The sequence below is a fragment of the Eriocheir sinensis genome, chromosome 28, assembly GCF_024679095.1.
Source record: "Eriocheir sinensis breed Jianghai 21 chromosome 28, ASM2467909v1, whole genome shotgun sequence".
Taxonomy (NCBI): domain Eukaryota; kingdom Metazoa; phylum Arthropoda; class Malacostraca; order Decapoda; family Varunidae; genus Eriocheir; species Eriocheir sinensis.
Window position 1 is genome coordinate 18,988,351 of NC_066536.1, and position 22,549 is coordinate 19,010,899.

Consider the following 22,549-nt stretch of genomic DNA (forward strand, 5'->3'; position numbering starts at 1 on the left):
GGGATGGGAGAGTAGAAGTAGGATTAGGGATTAGCAAAATATAATCTAATAGGCGTACCTAACAATCACCAAATGGAGGGGTACAAACTTGGTGGAGGGACTTTTTTGGCAGCCATAGCCGGTAGTGGGCTAAAGAGTAGCCTATCCAGATATTTTGTTTTTATCTATTAATGATCCATGAGACATCCTAGAGTTAAATCAAAGTATGTGCTTATCTTTGTATTCATTCATACACATGCTGGTAATATTTCTGTGGGGTCTGATTCACTTGTTTGAGTGAAATTCTGTTGTGATAAACAGGCACCAATTCGGGTCACTAGTAAAAAATGAAACGGGTAATGTAAGTTTTGCCTCCATGAAACATACACAAATAGATAAATATGAAAGCTCAAAAAGTCACAGTAAGTGACCACCTGCTTTGTGCAGTAAAAATATGCTATTTCAGGTATCTGACACCTGCAAAACGGCGTGCGCGCTACCTCTGTCCTCGGAGCTACAGCCTCAACATTGCCAGATTGTCGTACTCAGCCGATTATATTTATTGACTTCCTACCCCCAAACTGTCTTCTGGGCCCCAATAAGAAAACTAATTTATAGTTATCATTAAAAGAGTTAGATTCTGATGTTTCTTGGCAATAGTTAGACGTCAGAAACAGGTAAATACTATGCTCTGAGTACGACAATCTGGCAACAGTGGCTATACGTATTTTCATATTATTGTTCTGCTGTGTTCAAGAAAAAGAATACTCATAATTTTAGTTAGTTTTTGGTTATAAGGATTCTTTACGAAATACAGTTATAACATTACCTCCTACTAGTTAGGAAACGTACTGAATCCTGGATCAGATATGGTGATGTTAGGTACACCTATTGACAAACAGGAAAAGGAAAAATTAAAAACGATATACAAAGGACAGGGATGGGTGGGCGGGCAACCCTAAGCCATCAGGTCGCATATAGGTAAGTAAGGTCGGCACCCCACTCCAAAGCTACGACTGACAGATGTTGGGATTAATTAAAGGGGGCGGGAAGAGACTTCTCGACCAGTGACCTCATTACCGGATCGAGCTTGAAATTCCCGTCACATGAATTAAAATTGCTATGTTTCTTTATACACATTGCCTCAATAACCTTACGTTGTTTATAATCATTGCATTTATATAAAAGATGGCTGTTTTTCCACGAAATCCTATGATTTGTATTTTCAATGTGTTTAAAAATAGCATTATTGTCGTTCCCTGTTATAACAGCATACTTGTGTTCCTTAATGCGTGTATTGAGATCTCTACCTGTTTCGCCTATATAAACTAACTGACAATCTTCGCATGAGACTTTATGCACACCAGCTGCCGATGAAACAATACTTTTGTTCTTAACTAATATGTTTTTGATTGTGGAAGTATATGTAAAGGCTATATCAACATCAAGTTTATGACACACTGCTTTAATGTTACACAAGTCAGCAACATATGGCAAGGACAGAAATTTTTTTTTCCTAGGGGAGGGAGCGCTAGGTACAAAATATGATTTTCTTGCTTTTAAATATGCTTGCTGTATAAGCCAGTTTGGATATTTTAGGTTGCGGAAGATCCTCCATATATAATTGTTTTCACATAAAATATAACTCTATCGTCTGCCAGTGTGGGTTTTTATTTATACATCAAGAAATTACGTCAGTGTGATTAGCCGCTCTACGACATTGATCATTATCAAAGAGATATACTTTCTTCTTTCATGCTTAGCCTACATAATTGATTAATATCAAAGGAAATGCTTTCCTCTTCATGCTTAGCCTACGACATTAATCCATATAATAGAAAATGCTTTCTTCATAAGCTAATATAATTTTCATCCATATGAAATAGTGATAAAAAAAAATAACTACAAAAAAGTTACTTTCTTTCTGCCGGGAAGGGGGCATTCATCATTCATGTCATTGGAAAGGGATGCAGTGTTTGCCCCGTGCACTGTCTCCCATAACTGGCAGTGAGAGACTGTGGGTAGCGGGGCGGAGCGGCGCCGCGCGCGTGACTCGCGAGAGGCAGTGTTACCAACGTACAGAATGCCTTCTTTCTGAATTCCTAACAAATTGTATTTTTTTCTCATCTTCTGCTTCTTTTTATACCCGAGCTTTGATGTCATTGTATTTATAACTATATCAACAATGTAACAGAGAAGAGACAGTGAGTAGGATCCTGAATTCAGTGACTCTATAGGCTTCCCATACAAATGTCTTTATCACTCTTGACAGATGACAAACTAATGACAAGATCTGCATGACTAAGATGAAAAATGAAACATGTGACGCTATGCTAACTAGGAAAAAAAAGATTCGAGGCTGTACAAGGCTCAGCAATCTTATAGAAGCAATGTAAAAATCGCGCTTCCAAGAGGCGTAAAGCATGTTCCCGGAGAAGCCGCCTGAGAGGCATACTACAGCAGTTTACGGGTTAAGGGCAAGAGAGATGAGAACAGTGGTAAAGGACATGAAATCGGAATGAAAAATTGTAGAGAGTGGAGTGCCTCAAGGATCGGTATTGGCACCTATACTCTTCCTAGTATATGTAAATGATATGCCAGAGAAAGTAAACGGTTATATGAGCCTGTTTGCAGACAATGCAAAAACTGCTATGACATATTAGAAACAGTAAAGACTGAAATTCTGCAAGATGACCTGAACAAGATTTGGAAATGGAGTATAAAATGGGAGATGGAATTCAATGTGAAGAAAAGTCATGTAATGGAAATGGGAAAGAGTGAAGGAGACCAAAATGGACATATAAAATGGGAGATGGAAAAGTATTAAAGAAAGTTCATGAAGAGAGAGATCTGGGAGTGACAATACAAGATAATCAACAGCCTGAGTCATGTAAATAGGATATTCGGTGATACGTATAAAATGGTGAGAAACAGGATTAGCATTCCACTACATGGATAAGGATATGATGAAAAAGTTAATAACCACTATGATTAGACCAAAATTGGAATATGCAGAGGTGGTGTGGTCTCCCCATAAGAAGAAACACACAAAAACTAGAAAAAATACAAAGAATGGCAACAAAAATGGTTCCAGAACTGGAGGGACTGACATATGAAGAAAGATTAAAGGAAATGGACCTTTCCAACACTGGAACAAAGAAGAGAAAGGGGAGACCTAATACAAATTTATAAATTATTGAGCAAAATGGAAGATGTAGATAATGAGGAGTTACTACTTAAAGAAGGAATAAACACCAGGAGGACAAGAGGACACAGTAAAAAACTGAGGAAAGGAAGATGCTTGAGAGACATAAAGAAACATAGCTTTCCGCAAAGAAATATAGAGGTTTGGAGCAGACTAAGTGAGGATGTAGTATCGGCAAAGAGTGCAAAACTTCAAGGAAAAGTTGGATAAATACAGATACAGAGATGGGACCACATGAGCGTAAGCCTAGGCACCGTAAAGCTATAACTAGGTAAACACACACACACACACACACACACACACACACATTCTCCACCCGCACAAAAACAATTACGCACAGGAAAGGGCTTTTTTCGTGACTATAATTTCTTGAAGCTAAAATATGACATGTTCTCCTCTCAACACAGTTACGATGTTATGCACGTCCCTAACTCATTGCTCCAAGTGTGAGAAAAAGAAGAAGCGATAAAACTATATAAGGTTTCGCTAAGCCACAAACTCTAGCATGGAAGATCTTGTGCAGCATAATACCACTTCCACTCAGTTCTTGGTGCAATGACTAATTTCCATTCCTTTCACATCATTTAAGACTGATTTCGCTAAGAAAAACAAAAATATTCAAGATGTGGCCGGCACTGGCGTAACCACAAGGTGCCATATTTGCCAACGCTTTACAGGTTAAAAAATCTGCATACGCTTTGCTTTCGAAACTATCCTCAGGGGGAAAAAATTATGAAGCAGCTCTGCAGATAGAGAAATAATTACAAAGACAAAGATCCAATAACAGAAACTCTTATATAAATTAAAAGACATTCCACAACCACAACACAACTATAAGGCCTTGAACGATATTAGAGTTACCCTTAGTTGTACATTGAAAGCCTTACAAGTACCTACATAAACTGGCCTGTGATACAGACTGGCTCTTCAGCCATCTAATACATCACATATTGCCCAGTGCACTTTGGGATCAGTTGTACCAAAAATACCAAAAATTACTACAACTGCCCTGAAATTGAAGAGGGCTTAACTCTTTCATTGCTAAGCGCTCGCAATGAGACTATCCCCTCAGGCGCGCTCGGGAACCGCAGTGGGGGAAGGGGATCTCTTTTAACTGCTATATCTCAAAAACTATTCATCACAGTTACAAAACAAAAACACCATTGGAAAGAGGAGGCCAAGATCTATAAGTTTCGGTTGTGTAAGCCTCTCCTGCAAACGTACAGGCATGTTCAGGTTTTTTTTTTTGCTGTGAGTGCGACTGGCACTCGCAGCAAGCTTTTAGCACCACCAGCAAGTGACGCTAGTGCTCGCTTTTTTAACCTCTGTATCTCAAAAACTATTCGTCACAGCTAAAAAACAAAAACATCATTGGAAAGAGGAGGCCAAGATCTATACGATTCAGTAATGTAAGCCTCTCCTGCGAAAGTACAGGCACATTCAGGGGGTGTTGCCTGTGAAGGCGTACATTTATACGTGCGCGACGGTCAGCCGTAAGGCAACTACTGTAGATCTCTTGATGATGGGGTGCTGGCAGGGCAGTATTGCCAACTGCAAAATTTACAACTATTTGGTCAAAATATCAGCCATGTGATAGGTGAAGCTATGTAAAAATGTCGCTATATTGGTCAACAACATCCACCAGTTGCTCGTCCGTAGATTTTCCGCGCTGGGCTGACATGATTTTCCACCAAATTTAGTGAAGAACCCACTCAATTGGCAATCCTGTGTTGTGAGAATTAGTGTTGGAACACTCATACGCGGGAGATTTGAGTGCGGCTGGAGCTCGCAGCGAGCGTTAGCGTCACCAGCAAATACGCCTAACGCTCGCTGCAAGCGTTTAGCAATGAAAGGGTTAATGACAGTGTGTAAACATCTGCAGAGATCTAACAAACCCCCTCAAAAGGAAGCTAAGGATAATGCTCCAAAGGGCCCAATTGATATGAAACCAAAATATAAAAACGAAAGCCTAGGAAAGAGAATATTGGCACATATGCTGCTTCAGAATCCTTTACACAATAAAAACTCTACACGATGAAAGCAAAGCAAGCAGATCCTCCAAATAAAACCCAAAATACAGGAGCAAGGATTCAGCAAAAAAATACTGTTTTTTGTCAGGAGGAACACCCCAAAAATGTAACTTCCACCAGACAGAAACCCAACACCAGTGACCTGTTACCCAAGTCATGACATATCCAGGGCAGGAAGTGGCCACAGAGATAAGTGTCCTGAAGGGAATGTGCTCTGCGGGAAGACGTGTGGATGCCTCCTCGAATTCCAAAACGTTTCCAGATTTGAATTCTAGAGTATCCAAAGTCATAACCTCACACATGGACCTCAACTGCCTCAGGTCACACCATGTCACGTCAGACTGCTCCCTTGTATTGAAATCTTGTCTAAAGTGTAAAATAGGATGGCATAATGTTGCACTGTGAGGGCCAAGTGAGTCACACTTTACGGCAGATACCATGAATAAAATTTGGCTGATGGGCTAGGGTCGTCTAAGAGGCCCTTCAAGACGACCTACTGGCGCAATAGGCAACACCTAAAAAAATAAATTAATAAAGAGAGAGAGAGAGAGAGAGAGAGAGAGAGAGAGAGAGAGAGAGAGACTGGTAAAGTCTCATGCTAATATAAATCTAGGACATGAAACATAATACATATATAATAAATGCATCACCTATTCCAATAATTATATGGATTTTCAAAGTAAAGAAACATACTCAAATAATTTTAATTTATCTGCTATAATAATACATTTGCTTACTTTTGAGGTGTCAGAAGTTTCCATTTTTCAAGCAAAATGAGAGCTGAAGAAAGATCATAACACTTGCTTATTTCTCTCATGCGTGGGTACTGCCCTACTGAGCGGGAAACTTCCAGAAGTGCCATACGGACCTGGGCCATCTGTTCAGCACTCAGCTGCACCCATGTGGTGCAGATTTCATTTTTCAAATCAGTGTATGTCATTCTGGAAGTAAAAATTGTGCTGTGAAAATGAGGACTGCAGGTTAGGAAAAGTCTGATAGATCTGCTGTTCACCATGCATGCGCACTGGGGGGAATACACAGCAGGAGGAACTTGAGGAGGTAGGAAGACACCTACCGAAACGGGCACAAGCCACTCCCGGTGAGGTATACATGTATATGGGAAGTGAGGAGGGTGCTGAAGCCCTACAAAGACCCTTCCCATGTCCTCACTAACTGTTTCCCTATTGTCTCATCAACACCAGGGAGTAGTTCAGCATGCTCTCTAAAGACAGATCCTCTCTCTATCCACACTACACTACTTTCACACAACATACACACTTTTTCCCAAAATTCAAAATACAAAATGGCACACCTTCACCCTGCCTCAGAGTCCCCACCTGGGGGGGGGGCACAAATTCCCCCAGGGAGAACTCCCCTTCTGGCTGCTGACTTGTGAGGTGTCTTGATAACTCCTCAAACCTCTTTCTTATCAATTTCTGCAATATTCGCAGTCTTTGTTCTAATTTTCATTCAGTGGAACACCATCTCTCCTCCTCTAAACCTCACCGATACACAGGTCTCTGATCAAGGCTACTGACAGAAATCTCTACTCTGTTCCCTCCTACTATCTACATCCTAAATTTCAACCCAAAGCTGGATGTTGCACCTACATGCACAACGACATCACTTGCTCTCGTGCCCACGACCTTGACTCTTCAGAATTTTCCACCATCTGGCTAAGACTTCATTGTCATTCTACTAATAAATACATCTGTGCTGTTTATCTCTCACCTAACTCTACTAACTATGTAAAATTCTTTGACTACTTGAACTCTAAAGTGGAGCACATCTCGATCCACTCTCCCTTCGCTGGAGTGCCTCCTACTGTACTTAAAACCTGTGCCTCCGTGCTGACACCCTGCCTGGTCAAACTCTTTCACCTCTGCCTGTTAACATCTACCTTTCCTTCCTGCTGGAAGTATGCCTTCATACAGCCTGTGCCTAAGAAGGGTGACCGATCCAATCCCTCAAACTACCGCCCTATAGCTTTACTTTCCTGCCTATCTAAAGTTTTTTAATCAATCCTTAACCGGAAGATTCAAAAGCACCTATCCACTTCTGACCTTCTATCTGATCGCCAGTATGGGTTCTGTAAGGGGCGTTCTACTGGTGATCTTCTTGGCTCTCTTAACTGACTCTTGGTCATCCTCTCTTAGTCATTTTATTGAAACTTTCTCAGTTGCACTAGACATATCGAAAGCTTTCAGTAGAGTCTGGCACAAGGCTTTGCTTTTTAAACTGCCCTCTTTTGGATTCTATCCCTCTCTCTGTTCCTTTATCTCCAGTTTCCTTTCCGGCTGTTCTATCTATGCTGTGGTAGACAGTCACTGTTCCTCCCCTAAACCTATCAACAGGGCTCTGTCCTATCACCCACTCTCTTCCCGTTATTCATCAATGATCTTCATTCCATAACAAACTGTCCTATCCACTCATACGCTGATGACTCCACTCTGCATTATTCAACTTCTTTTAACAGAAGACCCTCTCACTAGAAATTAGAAGACTCCAGACTGGATGCTGCAGAACGCTTAACCTCAGACCTTGCTATCATTTCCGATTGGGGTAAAAGGAACCTTGTGTCCTTCAATGCCTCAAAAATCCAGTTTCTACACCTATCAACTTGACACAATCTTCCAAACACCTATCCCCTATTCTTCGACAACACTCGGCTGTCACCATCTTCAACACTAAACATCTTCGGTCTATCCTTAGCTCAAAATCTCAATTGGAAACTTCACATCTCCTCTCTTACTAAAATGCCAGCTTCCTCAAGGTTGGGCGTTCTGTATCATCTCTGCCAGTTCTTCTCCCCCACACAGATGCTTTCCATATATAGGGGCATTATCCACCCTCGTATGGAGTATGCATCTCACGTGTAGGAGGGCTCCACTCACACAGCTCTTCTGGACAGAGTGGAGTCTAAGGCTCTTCGTCTCATCAGCTCTCCTCTTAATGATAGCCTTCAACAGTACCCTCTCGAGTTTCGCGATCCTCGTGTTTTGCGGTTAGTCCTAAATTCTTACAATCCCGACTTTCGCGCATTATCACCCTGAGTTTCGCGCTGCTTTGACATGTACGGGTCGCGTCTACTTACCATCGGCGTCACGCACACTACCTTAAAAGGTAGTATCACACTGGATGTTTTCCTCCAAACATTTTGGCTATGGCAAGATAGATAGAGAGAGAGAGAGAGAGAGAGAGAGAGAGAGAGAGAGAGAGAGAGAGAGAGAGAGAGAGAGAGAGAGACTTATTAACACATTAACCGTGTTTGAACTTCCCGCCGCCTCCTCCCTGTCACGTTTGGTTCAACTCGGCGCAGCCTCAATACCACGCGAGCCCCTGACTCAAGAGGAGGTGTGTAGCTTCACTCTGGTTATGAGCCCCTCTCGTGAAAGATGAGATAGAGAGGATGAAAACAAGGAGAAGGGTGTGGGGAGGGAGAGTCAGAAAGGAGTCAGGTCAGGGCTTTGGTGAGGACATGACCTGACTCAGGTTAGGTCTTGTCCATACCTTTCACACACACACACACACACACACACAAGGTGAATTGAGAAGGATGTGGGGATGATGGGGCAGAAAGGAGAGTCAGATCAGGGCTTTGGTCAAAACATGACCTGACTCAGGTCAGGTCCTGACTTGTCACACACACACACAAAAGGGGAATGATAATGGTGTGGGGAGGGAGGGGCAGAAAGGAGTCAGATCAGGGCTTTGGTCAGGATATGACCTGACTCAGGTCAAGACATGATTTGACTCTCCCTTTTGCCCCTCACTCCCCCCACCTTTCTCATTTCCCTTTCTTTTTTTTCTTCTTTTTTTTTATGTTGCTGCCTATTGCGCCGGTAGGCATCTTCCCGATGGGGCGTGATGGTCGGCCCAAGGCTTCTTCCAGGTGGGGCCTGATGGTCGGCCCAGCCCGTTCTGGCGCAGGCGAGTGTTTATAGTGGCGCCATCTTACGTGTGTGCCTGTGTCATGACATGACCTGACTCTCCCTTCTGCCCCCCACCCACCCCCACACACACACCCTTCTAATTTCCCGTAATGTGTGTGACGCCCACCCAGAAAACTTGCCGCCAATGCGGTGGGAAGAAAAAAAAAAAAAATATATATATATATATATATATATATATATATATATATATATATATATATATATATATGTAACTCTCGATTTACGCGAGTATTGCGTTCTTCAAGAGGTCGCGTAAATAAAAAAAAAACAATGTAAATCAAACAAGAGGTAGGTTTCTGTCGAAAAATAAATACCATATTTTGCGGCGTATAACGCGCACCCCAAACTTTGGAAAAAAAAAAAAAAAAAAAAAAAAGTTCTTCAAATGCTCAGAAATATGTACGGGTTAAAGAACACTGACAATGTACAGTTTTCCAAAATTTATATATTTTACTGCTTGAATTGACAAGTGTCCTTGAGTAAAGCAGTGAAAATGGCGGTCGGGCTGGTGTTGTGAGAAATACATCCCCGTACATACTGATTATGTACAGCTTCTGATATCATAATAAGCATATTATTCTCACCATCACTCGTAGGTTATGACAGAAAACTAGGCAAGACACAATTCACACGGTTCTGGTGACACGCGGCATGCAGCTGTTTGTTGTGTGGATGTGGTTGTGTGGTTTTCAAACAATGCAAATGGCGGCCGGGCTGGTGTTGCGAGAAATATCTCCTCGTACATACTGATTATGTACAGCTTCTGAGATCATAATAAGCATATTATTCTCACAGTCGCTCGTAGGTTATGACAGACAACAAGGCGAGACACAATTCACGCGGTTCTGGTGACACGCGGCATGCAGCTGTTTGTTGTGTGGATGTGGTTGTGTGGTTTTCAAACAATGCAAATGGCGGCCGGGCTGCTGTTGCGAGAAATATCTCCTCGTACATACTGATTATGTACAGCTTCTGAGATCATAATAAGCATATTATTCTCACAGTCGCTCGTAGGTTATGACAGACAACAAGGCGAGACACAATTCACGCGGTTCTGGTGACACGCGGCATGCAGCTGTTTGTTGTTTGGGTGTGGTTGTGTGGTTTGTAAACAATGCAAATGGCAGCCGGGCAGGTGTTGCGAGAAATATCTCCTCGTACATACTGATTATGTACAGCTTCTGAGATCATAATAAGCATATTATTCTCACAGTCACTCGTAGGTTATGACAGACAATGCGGCATGCAGCTGTTTGTTGTTTGGGTGTGGTTGTGTGGTTTGTAAACAATGCAAATGGCGGCCGGGCGTGAAATAACTCCTCGTACAAGACTCATGATGTACAGTTTCTGATATCATATTTACCCCATTATTCTCCCTAATATTAATAATTAATAATGAACACGTGGTTATTTTTTTCCAATATGATTTTTTTATGTAGCTTGTACTGCTCCTTAGTCATACAATCGTAAGCCACCTGTGACATCAATATCAAGATATACAAATGGCGCCCGACGGGGAAAACGGGACAACGGCAAGGCATGGGTGATGCTCCACCGATTTAAAAAAATTTTATAGTAGTTATTAGATCGCCCTGTATTCTATGGTAACATATTATAAGACAGCTATGGACTATGAAGGATCATTAACAATAATAAAGGTAAGTTTGCCGTTGTTATTGGATAAGACGAAACACAGACCCTTAAAAACACCCCAAAGAAGAATAAAATCATTAAAAATTTGTACATTCGGCGTATAACGCGCAGGGCTAAACTTTCAGGCATTTTTTTATGTGAAAAAGGTGCGCGTAATACATTCAGTGGAGAGAGAGAGAGAGAGAGAGAGAGAGAGAGAGAGAGAGAGAGAGAGAGAGAGAGAGAGAGAGAGAGAGAGAGAGAGAATATCCATATCACCGACATATCCAATCAGGCACTCAGTCTCAGCCTCACTCGTCTGAGAAAGAAATGAGGGACAGCATGAGCGCCTGGCTAGTATTGGTACCGGTACCGAGCAGTCTGGTACCGGTACCGAGCAGTCTGGTACCGGTACCGTACCGTATACCTGGTACCGTTAGTACTGGTACTGGTACCGTTACCTGCCCATACCTATCGTAGAGTAGCGTGGCAGCGTGAGTACTATATTGTTGTTCAAGTGGCGCGCAGGAAGAACTGAGCTTAACTGTGTGGCCGCGGCGCCGTGTGAGTCCAGTTGCGTGAGACTTGGTGGCCACTCCATAAAATATCGCGTATAAGTGGAAAAAACGTGTAAATTAAACATTTACTTAGATTTTGGACCCCGCGTTATTTAAAAAACGCGTAAAACAAACTCGCGTAAATCGAGTTACCTGTATATATATATATATATATATATATATATATATATATATATATATATATATATATATATATATATATATATATATATATATGCCCTGTCAGACCGTGAAGCCTGGCAGCACAGCGCTCTAACCATTGTGTGTGTGTGTGTGATCACAAGGTAGGAGTAAATTATAATACGTATATATTATTGTACGTGTGTGTACTTATGTTTGCATGTGTGTACATGTTTGTGTACATGTGCGTAATTATGTGCATATATGTATGCGTAATGGAAACTAAACTAAATGAGATCATCCAAATAATGTTTGATAATAACTACAATGTATGGAGGAAGGACAGAAATGGTAAAGGTGGTGGAGAAGTGATGATAATGACGAGGAAGGAGGTATTAGTGAAAACAGTAATATATGGAGAAGGAAAAGCAGAAATAGTGAGTGCAAATCTGGAGAACAAAAACAGAGAAATGATGAAGATAATAGCAACCTATGTACCACCAAGAACTAATTCATGGAGTAGCTAAGGAAAAATATGAGACCATGATTGAATAGATATCATTCAGAGTTTGAGCAGACTACTCAAAGCAAACAAAAGAATCTTGTTAGCTGGTGATTTTAACTGTAAGGAGGTAAATTGGGAGATATTTGAAAGTGGAGGTAGCAAAACAGCATTAGGGGAAAGATTTTTAAGATTGACGATGGAAAACTTGATGACGCAATGGGCGAAGGAATACACGAGATTCAGAAGTGACGACGAACCGGCGAGACTGGACCTGGTGTTAACAAAGGGAATGCATTTGATGAATGAATTAAGGTATGGGTGCTCCCTGGGAAAGAGTGATCACGTAATAATTGAGTTGGAAACAGAGGAGGAAGGAAGTGAGGGGGATGAATCATATAAAAGAAACAGGTTAAACTATAGGAAGGCAGACATGGAAAATCTCAGGAAATACTGTGGAGAGCTAGACAGGGAAGAGTTAAAGAGAACAAGGGAGGTCCAAGAGAAGTATGATATTTTCCTGGAGGCATATAAATCAGGAGTTACAAAATTTGTACCAGAATACAAACATAAAGAAAAAGGCAAAAAGGACTGGTTCAGTGTAAGATGTGTTAAGGCAAAAGAAAAAAAAGACAAACCATGGAAGAGATTGAAAAGAAATAAAAACGAAAGGAATAAAGATTTTAAGATAGCGAGAAATGAATACATGAAAATTAGGAGAGAAAAAGAAAAGGGATATGAAAAGGATATTGTAAAAAAGTGTAAGGAAGATCATAAACTGCTTTATAGATTCATAAATGGAAAAATCAAACCAAGGGAAACAATAGAAAGATTGAGTGATGGGAATATGATAATCGAAGATCCTAAAGACATGACTGAGCTACTAAACAAAAAGTTCCAGCAAGTTTTTACAAAAGAATCACAATTCTACGAACCACAAGAAAACAAGATAAATGTTCATATGGAAGAAGTCAAAGTAACTAAAGAGGAGATATATAAAATGATGGGAGAGCTGGAAGAGAGGAAAGCAGTAGGAGCGGATGGAGTCTCAGGTTATATATTGAAAGAATGCAGAGATCAGCTGGTTGGACCAGTATATGATATCATTAAATGCTCATTAACAACTAGTAAAGTACCAAAGGAGTGGCGGAGGGCTGAAGTGGTCCCGATATTCAAAAGTGGAAAAAAGGAAAAAAAACTGAATTACAGACCAGTATCATTGACCAGTGTTGTAGTATGTAAAATATGTGAGAAAGTGATGAAGAAACAATGGATGAGATTTCTAGAAGAGCATAATATGATTGCAAGTAAGCAATATGGCTTCAGAAAAGGGCACTCATGTGTAACAAACTTACTGAGCTTTTACTCAAGAGTGACAGACATAATACAGGAGAGGGACGGATGGGTTGATTGCATTTACTTGGACCTGAAGAAGGCGTTTGACAAAGTTCCACAGACAAGACTACTATAGAGGCGGTGGCTGAGTGGTAGCGTGCTGGGCCCGCATTCACCGCGTGATGGACAACACGGGTTCGAATCCCCACATTACCACCTCAGATTTTTCAGTCACTACCAAGTGGCTTAAAACTACCCACATGCTGTCCTGAAGACCACCCATCAACCCGGACTCAAGAGGAAACCGTCCAAGTGACTCAAGAAGGAGTTCCAGGGGGCAGCATGAGCCAAGAGAAGATGGCGCCACTATAAACACTTGCCTGTGCCATGATGGGCTGGGGCCGACTTCCATCCAGGCCCCTCAAGAGAGCTACTGGCGCTACAGGCGTACACATATAAGAAAATAACTAACTAAATAAATAAATAAAAAAAAAATAAAAAAAAAGGAAGCTGGAGAATAAAGGAGCTTTGAAAGGGGAAATGAAGAACTGGATGGAAAGCTACTAAAGGGGAAGAGAGATGAGAACAGTGGTAAAGGGCACAAAATCGGAATGGAGAGTTGTAGAGAGTGGAGTGCCTCAAGGATCAGTATTGGCACCTGTACTCTTCCTAATATATGTAAATGATATGCCAGAGAAAGTAAACGGTTATATGAGCCTGTTTGCAGATGATGCAAAACTGCTAAGACATATTAGAAACAGTAAAGACTGAAATTCTGCAAGATGACCTGAACAAGATTTGGAAATGGAGTATAAAATGGGAGATGGAATTCAATGTGAAGAAAAGTCATGTAATGGAAATGGGAAAGAGTGAAGGAGACCAAAATGGACATATAAAATGGGAGATGGAAAAGTATTAAAGAAAGTTCATGAAGAGAGAGATCTGGGAGTGACAATACAAGATAATCAACAGCCTGAGTCATGTAAATAGGATATTCGGTGATACGTATAAAATGGTGAGAAACAGGATTAGCATTCCACTACATGGATAAGGATATGATGAAAAAGTTAATAACCACTATGATTAGACCAAAATTGGAATATGCAGAGGTGGTGTGGTCTCCCCATAAGAAGAAACACACAAAAACTAGAAAAATTACAAAGAATGGCAACAAAAATGGTTCCAGAACTGGAGGGACTGACATATGAAGAAAGATTAAAGGAAATGGACCTTTCCAACACTGGAACAAAGAAGAGAAAGGGGAGACCTAATACAAATTTATAAATTATTGAGCAAAATGGAAGATGTAGATAATGAGGAGTTACTACTTAAAGAAGGAATAAACACCAGGAGCACAAGAGGACACAGTAAAAAATTGAGGAAAGGAAGATGCTTGAGAGACATAAAGAAATATAGCTTTCCACAAAGAAATATAGAGGTTTGGAACGGACTAAGTGAGGATGTAGTATCGGCGAAGAGTGCAAAACTTCAAGGAAAAGTTGGACAAATACAAATACGGAGACGGGACCACATGAGCGTAAGCCCAGGCACTGCAAAGCTACAACTAGGTAAATACATGTATGTTCATGTGTATGTGTATGCATGTACATGTGAGTTTATCTGTATACATGTTTGTGTGTACATTGTGTGTACATGTATATGTATGTGCATACATATCTGCATGCGTGTACATGTGTGTATATTGTGTAGACATGTGTGTGTACATGTTTTTGTGTACCTGTGTGAATATGTGTGGTGTACTTGTGTGTATACAGTGTGTGTGTGTAAATGCCTGTGTATATGTGTGCATTTATTTCTGTGTGTAAATGTATGACATTGTGGGCGTAGCCTTTTTTTGTTGTTGTTGTTGTACAGAAACATGTATGAAAATATGGTAAGGTACAGTAATTTACCATAATTGTATGGTACAAAGTCACTTTTCAAGTACAGTATGGGATTACGGTACGGTATTATTTTAAGGTTTGAATTACGAAAAATATTACCGTACTGTACCACGCTACATGCCCTGGCCCTGACTGACTGCCACTGCCCGCTGGTGGTGGAGGCAGGGGGAGGGGGGAGAGGAGTTATGTCATGCCCTTTACACATATTTTAGGATGACCATTAACAAATCCATAATATTACGGATTGTTTGTTTGATAGCCTTGAAAATGTGCTCACTACAATTTCAAAATATAGTGGAACCCCGGTTTTCGTGATTAATACGTTTGAAAAAGTCTGACGAAAACCGAATGTACGAAAACTGAAGCAATATTTCCCATAAGAAATAATGTAAATCCAATCAATCCGTTCCAGACACCCAAAAATATTAACAAAAAATACATTTTAGAGAGACTAACTATATATAGTTCTACATACAGAAAATAATGAGAAATATATGTAAATGACTAACGAAATGGATAATTGAACATTTATCATCACTTTTACCCTTACTGAAGACTTTATGAAAGACGGCGAGGAGGGGAGAGGGAGGAGAGGTTATTGTTTGGAAAGGGAATCACCCTCCATAAGGATTTCAGGTATCAAGGCCCTATTTAGGGTCACTTCCCTGTCGTTTGAACACCAGTCTTATAAACATGTTTGTATCTGTAACTTTTTTCCTCATACTCGGGTCAAGGTGGACTGAAATTCACATTTTTTACACCAATGAGAATATACTAGCACTTCATCGTGCATAAATGATGATATAGTAATTCCTAATTATGTCACAAAGGAAAGGTTCAAGGGAGGTCTGGAGATACCTTGGAAATGCTAAGTTGTCCTTCGAAGATTTTGTTTGGAGACGAGCATACAGGGCTGTGAGTCACAATCGCATGGGATGCTTTGTATGGGCGCTCGATTCTGGGAAATGAGTGCCCGAGCCACGTGGGCAGGTGGACGAGTTTGGTATGGACCATTTTTAATTGTACAAAAACCGAGCGGATGTACGAAAACTGGGACAAATTTTCAACGAAAAAACTCGTTGAAAACTGAATCGTATGAAAACTGGGGCATACAAAAACCAAGGTTTGACTGTGCTGAATTTTATCTGCTTGATCATTCAGACAGCCAAATACAAAACAAATGGCATTCTGTACTGGTTCAAAACAGAAAGAATCCAACAACAGAATGCTATCAACACAGGGAAATTTCCTCAAGTTAGGGAAAATATAACCCTCCCTAAGCTTTTGAGTGTCAAGTGTGTAACTGAAAAGACGGGCAGGTAGAGATACCCTCCTTAGCTGATAGGGGCGATGCCTTCCCCAATTAAAGGGATTTCAAGGTTAGGTTATGTAAAGTTAGGTTGGAGTAGTAATATATTGGACACGCGGTGTGGGCCATGGGAAATATGCAGCACAGGATGGAGTGGGGCGGCGGCAGTGGGGTAGTGGGTCCACTATGATGGTCATCCAATGACACGAACGACACTCATCAACAGACCAGCTGCAGCGGCGTCTGCTGCTGCTGGGTTAATGTAGAATAGATTACAAGACAATAGGTTTAGGGAACTTTCCTTAGTTTTGGGACAAGGGAATTTTCCCTATTTTAAGGAAATTTCGGAGGCCCATGTTTCAGTCAATTTGCCTTCTCCCCCAAAACCCTGTTTGCCCACAGGTCCCCAGACTTGTTTGGGGTGTAGGTGGGCTGGAGTGGTGGAGTGGGGTGGAATTGAAATTCATAAGATTTATCGCTTGTTTTGATATTTATTCTTTCCAACAGTTTCCTGGGGCACTGATGATTAGTAAAGGGCATAATTATATAAGACATCTGAAGAATACTTTGTAAAGTTGGAAGTGAGATAAAGGGATATAAATACAACAATATTAAAACCCATTTTATAATACATAACACTTATTGCCCTTGATATGAAAAAGGACACATTATGGTTTAACATGGCATTCCTTCTTCTTCTTCTTTTGACCTGTGACGCTTTGTATCGCTTCTTAGGTCCTTCTTTCGTCCTTCTTTTCTTCTTTTTTCACTTCTACACACTTTTCTTTACAGTATTACATCACTTTCTCAAGCACTTTATCCTGAACTCAGGTTTTCTGTCCTTTTCTTTCCCTGAATTACTTGCCTATGTGCTTTGCTATTTTCCGCTATTACACTTTTCACTCCACTTTCACTGCTCAGGTCTTTTTTCCCAGCAACATGCCAAGAAAATTTTTGTGTGAGGTATTAATGGTATTATTATTCTAGTGTTTGCCCATACTCACCCCTCGCAACCAAAATTGGCTAGGGGGCCATTGAGACTTCGGGGAATGCGGTGGTAAACGTGAAATGCGTCGCAAATGCATAGTTTTTGAGTTACAAGGGGTTGAAAAATACCCTAGATGTAGGGAAATTCCTTACAATTACTTAGATGTAGGGAAATTTCATACATTCCGTTTTTTTTTTTTACAACGTACGGAAACCATGCAAGGTAATTATTGAATATCACTCCGCACCTCGAAAATACGATATTACGCCTCCATATTATACTTAAGGGCATATTATACATATGGACGATGTGTTTACATGGCAATGCCATTGCAATATGAGCAGCGTTGCCAACGATCCGGTTAGCAATGATACGCTAGGTGAGACCAGGTCCACCACGCGTGGTTATTTTTTTTTAGAACATGCACCTTTACCTAATACTATCACCGATGGTACGCTTGGTTAGCGATGGTACGCTTAGTTAGCCATTAGCCCACGTATGTGAGACCAGGTCCACCATGCGTGGTTATTTTTTTTTTAGAACACGCACCTTTACCTAATACTATTACCGATTGTACGCTTGGTTAGCGATGGTACGCTTAGCTAGCCATTAACCCACGCATGTGAGATCAGGTCGTAAAGTTTGGTTGGAGTAGTTTAAATATGCTCCCCCACCCAAATACCCCGAGTTCACGCAGGTCCCCGAAGATCGTTGGGGGAAGGGGATTAATTCGGCTTCTTTACTTTTAAGTACTTTGTTTTTTTTACTATGATATATGGAGGCGTATTATCGTATTTTGGAGGCGCGGAGTCAATATCCACAATCACCTTATATACTGGGAATACGAGCCCGTGAAGCAGATTCAAAATCCGGTCAGTAAGGATTCACGTGTTCGAACAGCTCGGGCAAGAGGTTCGAGAGCCTGCACTTCCTGCACAAGCCGCAGTAGTGTTAAAGGCGCGGTGTTGGATGGATCCCGGCTAGCCGGTGGTTTTACTTGTGTCAGTGATAAACAATGAAGATACACTGTGTTTGGTGCCACAGACTCTACTTGGAGGAGAGAAACCTTGCGATGAGGTGACAACCTACTAGAGAGAGAGGGCATGAGTGTGGTGGAGGCGTTTATGTGAGCACAGATGGCCGCCGGTGCCACGCCAGATGGTGATGTGAGAATTGTTTGGTGGGTTCACTACGCTTCTCTCCCAAAACAAGCTTGGGGATCCACTGAGTGCGTGGTTTTCGTATGGGAAACACTAAATTCGTCGCAAGCGCTTATTTTAGTGGTGGTGGGAGGAAAAATTCCCTAAATTTAGGGAATTTCCCTAGATCTAGGGAGATTTTATCCCCCCCTCCCCACATACTAAAAAAATACGCGAATGCGATGGATTTCGTGTCCCCCACCCGAAACCCTGCATTCCCACCAGGTCCCCAGGCTTGTATGGGGGGGTGGGGGGAGTATGGGCAAACACTAGAATTTTACCGTATTAATTTCACTGCTTCCTCCTTACTCCCATATAGTCCTAACACAGTACTTATTCCTCCGTCTTCCTCCTCCAATCTGCTATGCTACTCCTCTTCCCCAATAATTTCCACCACAGATGCCAATAGCCTTTGCCTCTCCTCGTCATACCTGTCACAGGCCACTATCAGGTGCTCTATTATTTCCTTTCCCCTATACATAAGCTACAGTTTTGGTCCTGTTCGTCTCTGCTTCTCCCCTTTACTTCTAGAGTTCCAGACCTTGCCTGAACAGCAGTTTACTCCCCCAGTCTCCCCGGTACCGGTACCTGGCAAACATGTGGATGGTTTTCTAGTCACAGACTGTTACATCATCTATATACTGTGGTGTGTTGACATGTTTGGAGCTCCATGCCTGTGGTGCTCATTTTGGTAAGACATCCTGGTAAGACCATCCACATTTTGCCAAGAATGCCATGTTAAACCATAATGTGTCCTTTTTCATATCAAGGGTATTGTTTGGCATCATTGGCATAAAATCTGGGTAGTGAATCTAGGTCGGGTATCACATAATTTATGTAAACAAGAAAGAAGACACGGCCCAACGCCGACCCTTGGGGCACTCCACTGAGGATCTGCTGATGGCTGCCAGACGGTGCACTCAAACGCTACTCTCATAACCATTACACCACGGAAGCTTAGCAGTGACACCTTATAAACGTTACCTTCATCACACTGTCACAGCAATCCAAGACGACGATCAGCTTCTGCCAGCCTTCAGAGAGCACGAACTGTCCTTGACCGCCGATGACGCAATTCCTTACGGTACTCCTCAATAAAAAATAAAAAGTTCTCATTGAATTTGATTATTCTCTATTTCCATTTTTCACGGCCACGTTGTTTTGGCCTAATTCAATATGCGCACCAAACTCTTCGATGTCGTTTGTTTTTCTTGTCCTGTTTTTTTGTTTTTTTTAAATATGCCGCTGGGCGAAATAAAACAATTATTATTATTATTATTATTATTATTATTATTATTATTATTATTATTATTATTATTATTATTATTATTATTATTATTATTATTATCATTATTATTATTATCATTATTATTATTATTATTTCCACACAAGATGTGGATTCAGTACCTTTTCTCGGACAAAACACTGAATAAACAACAAAGTCAATATGAGAAAAATACGTTCCGCTCTAGGTGGCGTTATCACAGAGTATTTAACTCTGTGGGAGTTATTAGAGTCCCTTTTATATAGAGAGTCCCGACATTGGCGACCCTGTGTAGAGGCTGCTGGGCGCCATTATTAGCCCTTCGAGCACCGCGCTGACTTTGAACTGATGTAATAAAAACATAGTTTTACCTATTTTGGAAGCGGATTCGGCTGCTTTTTAATGTAACAATGCCTTGCTGCCTAGCCTTCGGCTGTAGCAACATGTCACATGAGGCTACAAAGTGTATAATTTAACTGCAAGGCCGATGAGAAGACAGACGAAGGTGTGCTAACAGTCAGTCGTCTTGGGAAGATACCTCCATGGAGGGAGGGAAACTGTGGCCCTTATGGCCGAAATTATTAGATAAGATCTCTTCCACAGGGCTCTAGCTGTTATTACAGACTCACAATGGATATATTTCACAGTCTCATCAAGGCCACAGTCTAATAGACTGGACGTTTTACAAGAGTTTAATGAGCAGTAGCTATTGGTGAGCTACACCTGTCGGTAAAACTTTAGAATCACACCCAAGTCACTCTATATACTTTAGCCTTTTCCATTAGCGTAACCCGTTTCTGGGTCATGATCTGTAGAGTCCCTTAATAGATAGAGTCCCGACAGCCTAAGATTTGGACGCCATTATTGGCCCTGTCTTCGCCGCGAGACCGTGTGCTAGTGTTTGAAAAGCGCGGCGAAAACACAGGGCCAATAATGGCGTCCAAATCTTAGGTTGTCGGGACTCTATGAGGGGCAACAGGGGCGGACTGCGCATGCGCCGACCTGTGTTTATATGCGCTACTCGGCCCACTCCAAAACACTGGAAAAATCGCCCCCCCGAGCAACGTTGCCAGATTGTCGTACCCAACCTTTTATGTTTGCCGATTTCCGACCCAATAAACTGCTTTCATCACCCAAATAACTGCCTTCATATATGGATATCGTTTAAATGGTTAATTATTGGTGCTTGTTGGCAACAGTTATAGCCAGAAACCGGTAATTACGCGGCTCTGGAGTACGATAATCTGGCAACGGTGCCCTCGAGCCCCGAGCTCGCCTGCCTCACCTCAGCAGCCGCACCCTTTTTTTAGTATGGTATCTTACCTGTATACAATAGGTACAGGATGTAAGCCATGAAGTTGTGACCTCATCTTCCCAGCAGGAGCAGAAGGCTAGCAATCCTGCCCTCCTATATGTGTATGTGATCCTGCGGCAGTGAAAGGCCGACAGTCCTGCCCTCCTGAGTGTGTGTGTGTGTTTTGTCTTGCTACAAGATCAGAAACGGTTTGAGCCATGCCATGAAAGGGAGGAGCATGCCGTCCAAACCCCCAGACAGTACAGAGTGTGATTAATTATACAACTAAGGATACATATGTGTAAGTAGCACCAGGAATAAAAAAAAACATTATATCCTTGCATGTATCGATATTATATTTGGAAAAATGTATGTATCCCTGATAATAAAATTTATCTATATGTGCTTAAATTTAAGTGAATATGGAAGCATAAGAGAGTAAAGTGAATGGAAGCATAGTGAGTAAAGGTCTAAAAAACGCTATATCCTTGTATCTATATTATATTTGGAAAAATATACTTGTTGTATGTATCCTTGATAATAAAATTTATCTATATGTGCTTAAATTTAAGTGAATGGAACCATAAGTTGTGTAATATGTGTGCCCCCCCAGACCCCAAAAATAAACTATAAGCTAAATCCCCCACACACAATAATGAACATAATCAAGTACTGGCAGATCTTTCGTAATAAATCTGCAATCGCTCCTTCAGACCTATTTGTTCTAACTCCTGATCTTCCCACTAGAGTCCACCTGTACAAAATAGCCTCTCAGAATCCCTGGTCATCCTTCAGTCTATCTATTTAAATCAGCACTAGCTCATCATATAGGGGTAAAGCTTTTAGAATATCACTACATGGACTATAGCTCTTCATCTTTAATATTATGAATTTTATTACGTTGATTGCGCATCTGCAGAGTGCTGGCTTCCTAGAGCCCCCGCCTCATCATGTGGAATTTGGGGTCGGGAAGCCTATCCTAACGTAACCTGGGTGGGCGCCTCCCAAAACATACTAACCTAAGGGAGTTGTTACAGTCTTCATAATATTAATCTAGAGCATATAAAGGTATTTTGTAAAGGATTGGTGACCATAATTATTAATGTGGCAGCAGTCTCGCCTAGGAAATAACCCCAACAAGTGATACAGAAAGAAGGGAAACCAATTTACTGAAGGCTTTTAGTTGTACGTTTTGATACCGTTGATGAGCATTCAGGCCCCGGTCCGCCGTCGCAGCAGCGCTCCACAGGGCCGCTA

General features: G+C 41.4%; 1 protein-coding gene and 1 long non-coding RNA gene across 3 annotated transcripts in view; one reads left to right on the top strand and one right to left on the bottom strand.

Annotated features, from left to right (window-relative positions):
* The window catches only part of LOC127004688 (uncharacterized), a 56,232-nt gene extending 36,312 nt beyond the window's left edge, over window positions 1-19,920 (bottom strand). For both annotated transcript variants that reach the window (XR_007757925.1, XM_050872777.1), the window contains exons 1-2: window positions 19,719-19,920; window positions 5,952-6,155 (exon numbers count right to left, since the gene is read on the bottom strand). Coding sequence is in view for 1 of the 2 variants with exons in the window: in XM_050872777.1 (XP_050728734.1) it covers window positions 5,952-6,154 (203 nt within the window). In the remaining variant the exon portion in view is untranslated. The remainder of the gene's footprint in view (window positions 1-5,951; window positions 6,156-19,718) is intronic.
* LOC127004690 (uncharacterized) overlaps window positions 1-22,549 on the top strand; it is a 33,914-nt gene that overhangs the window by 2,466 nt on the left and 8,899 nt on the right. The gene's annotated exons all lie outside the window — the stretch shown is intronic.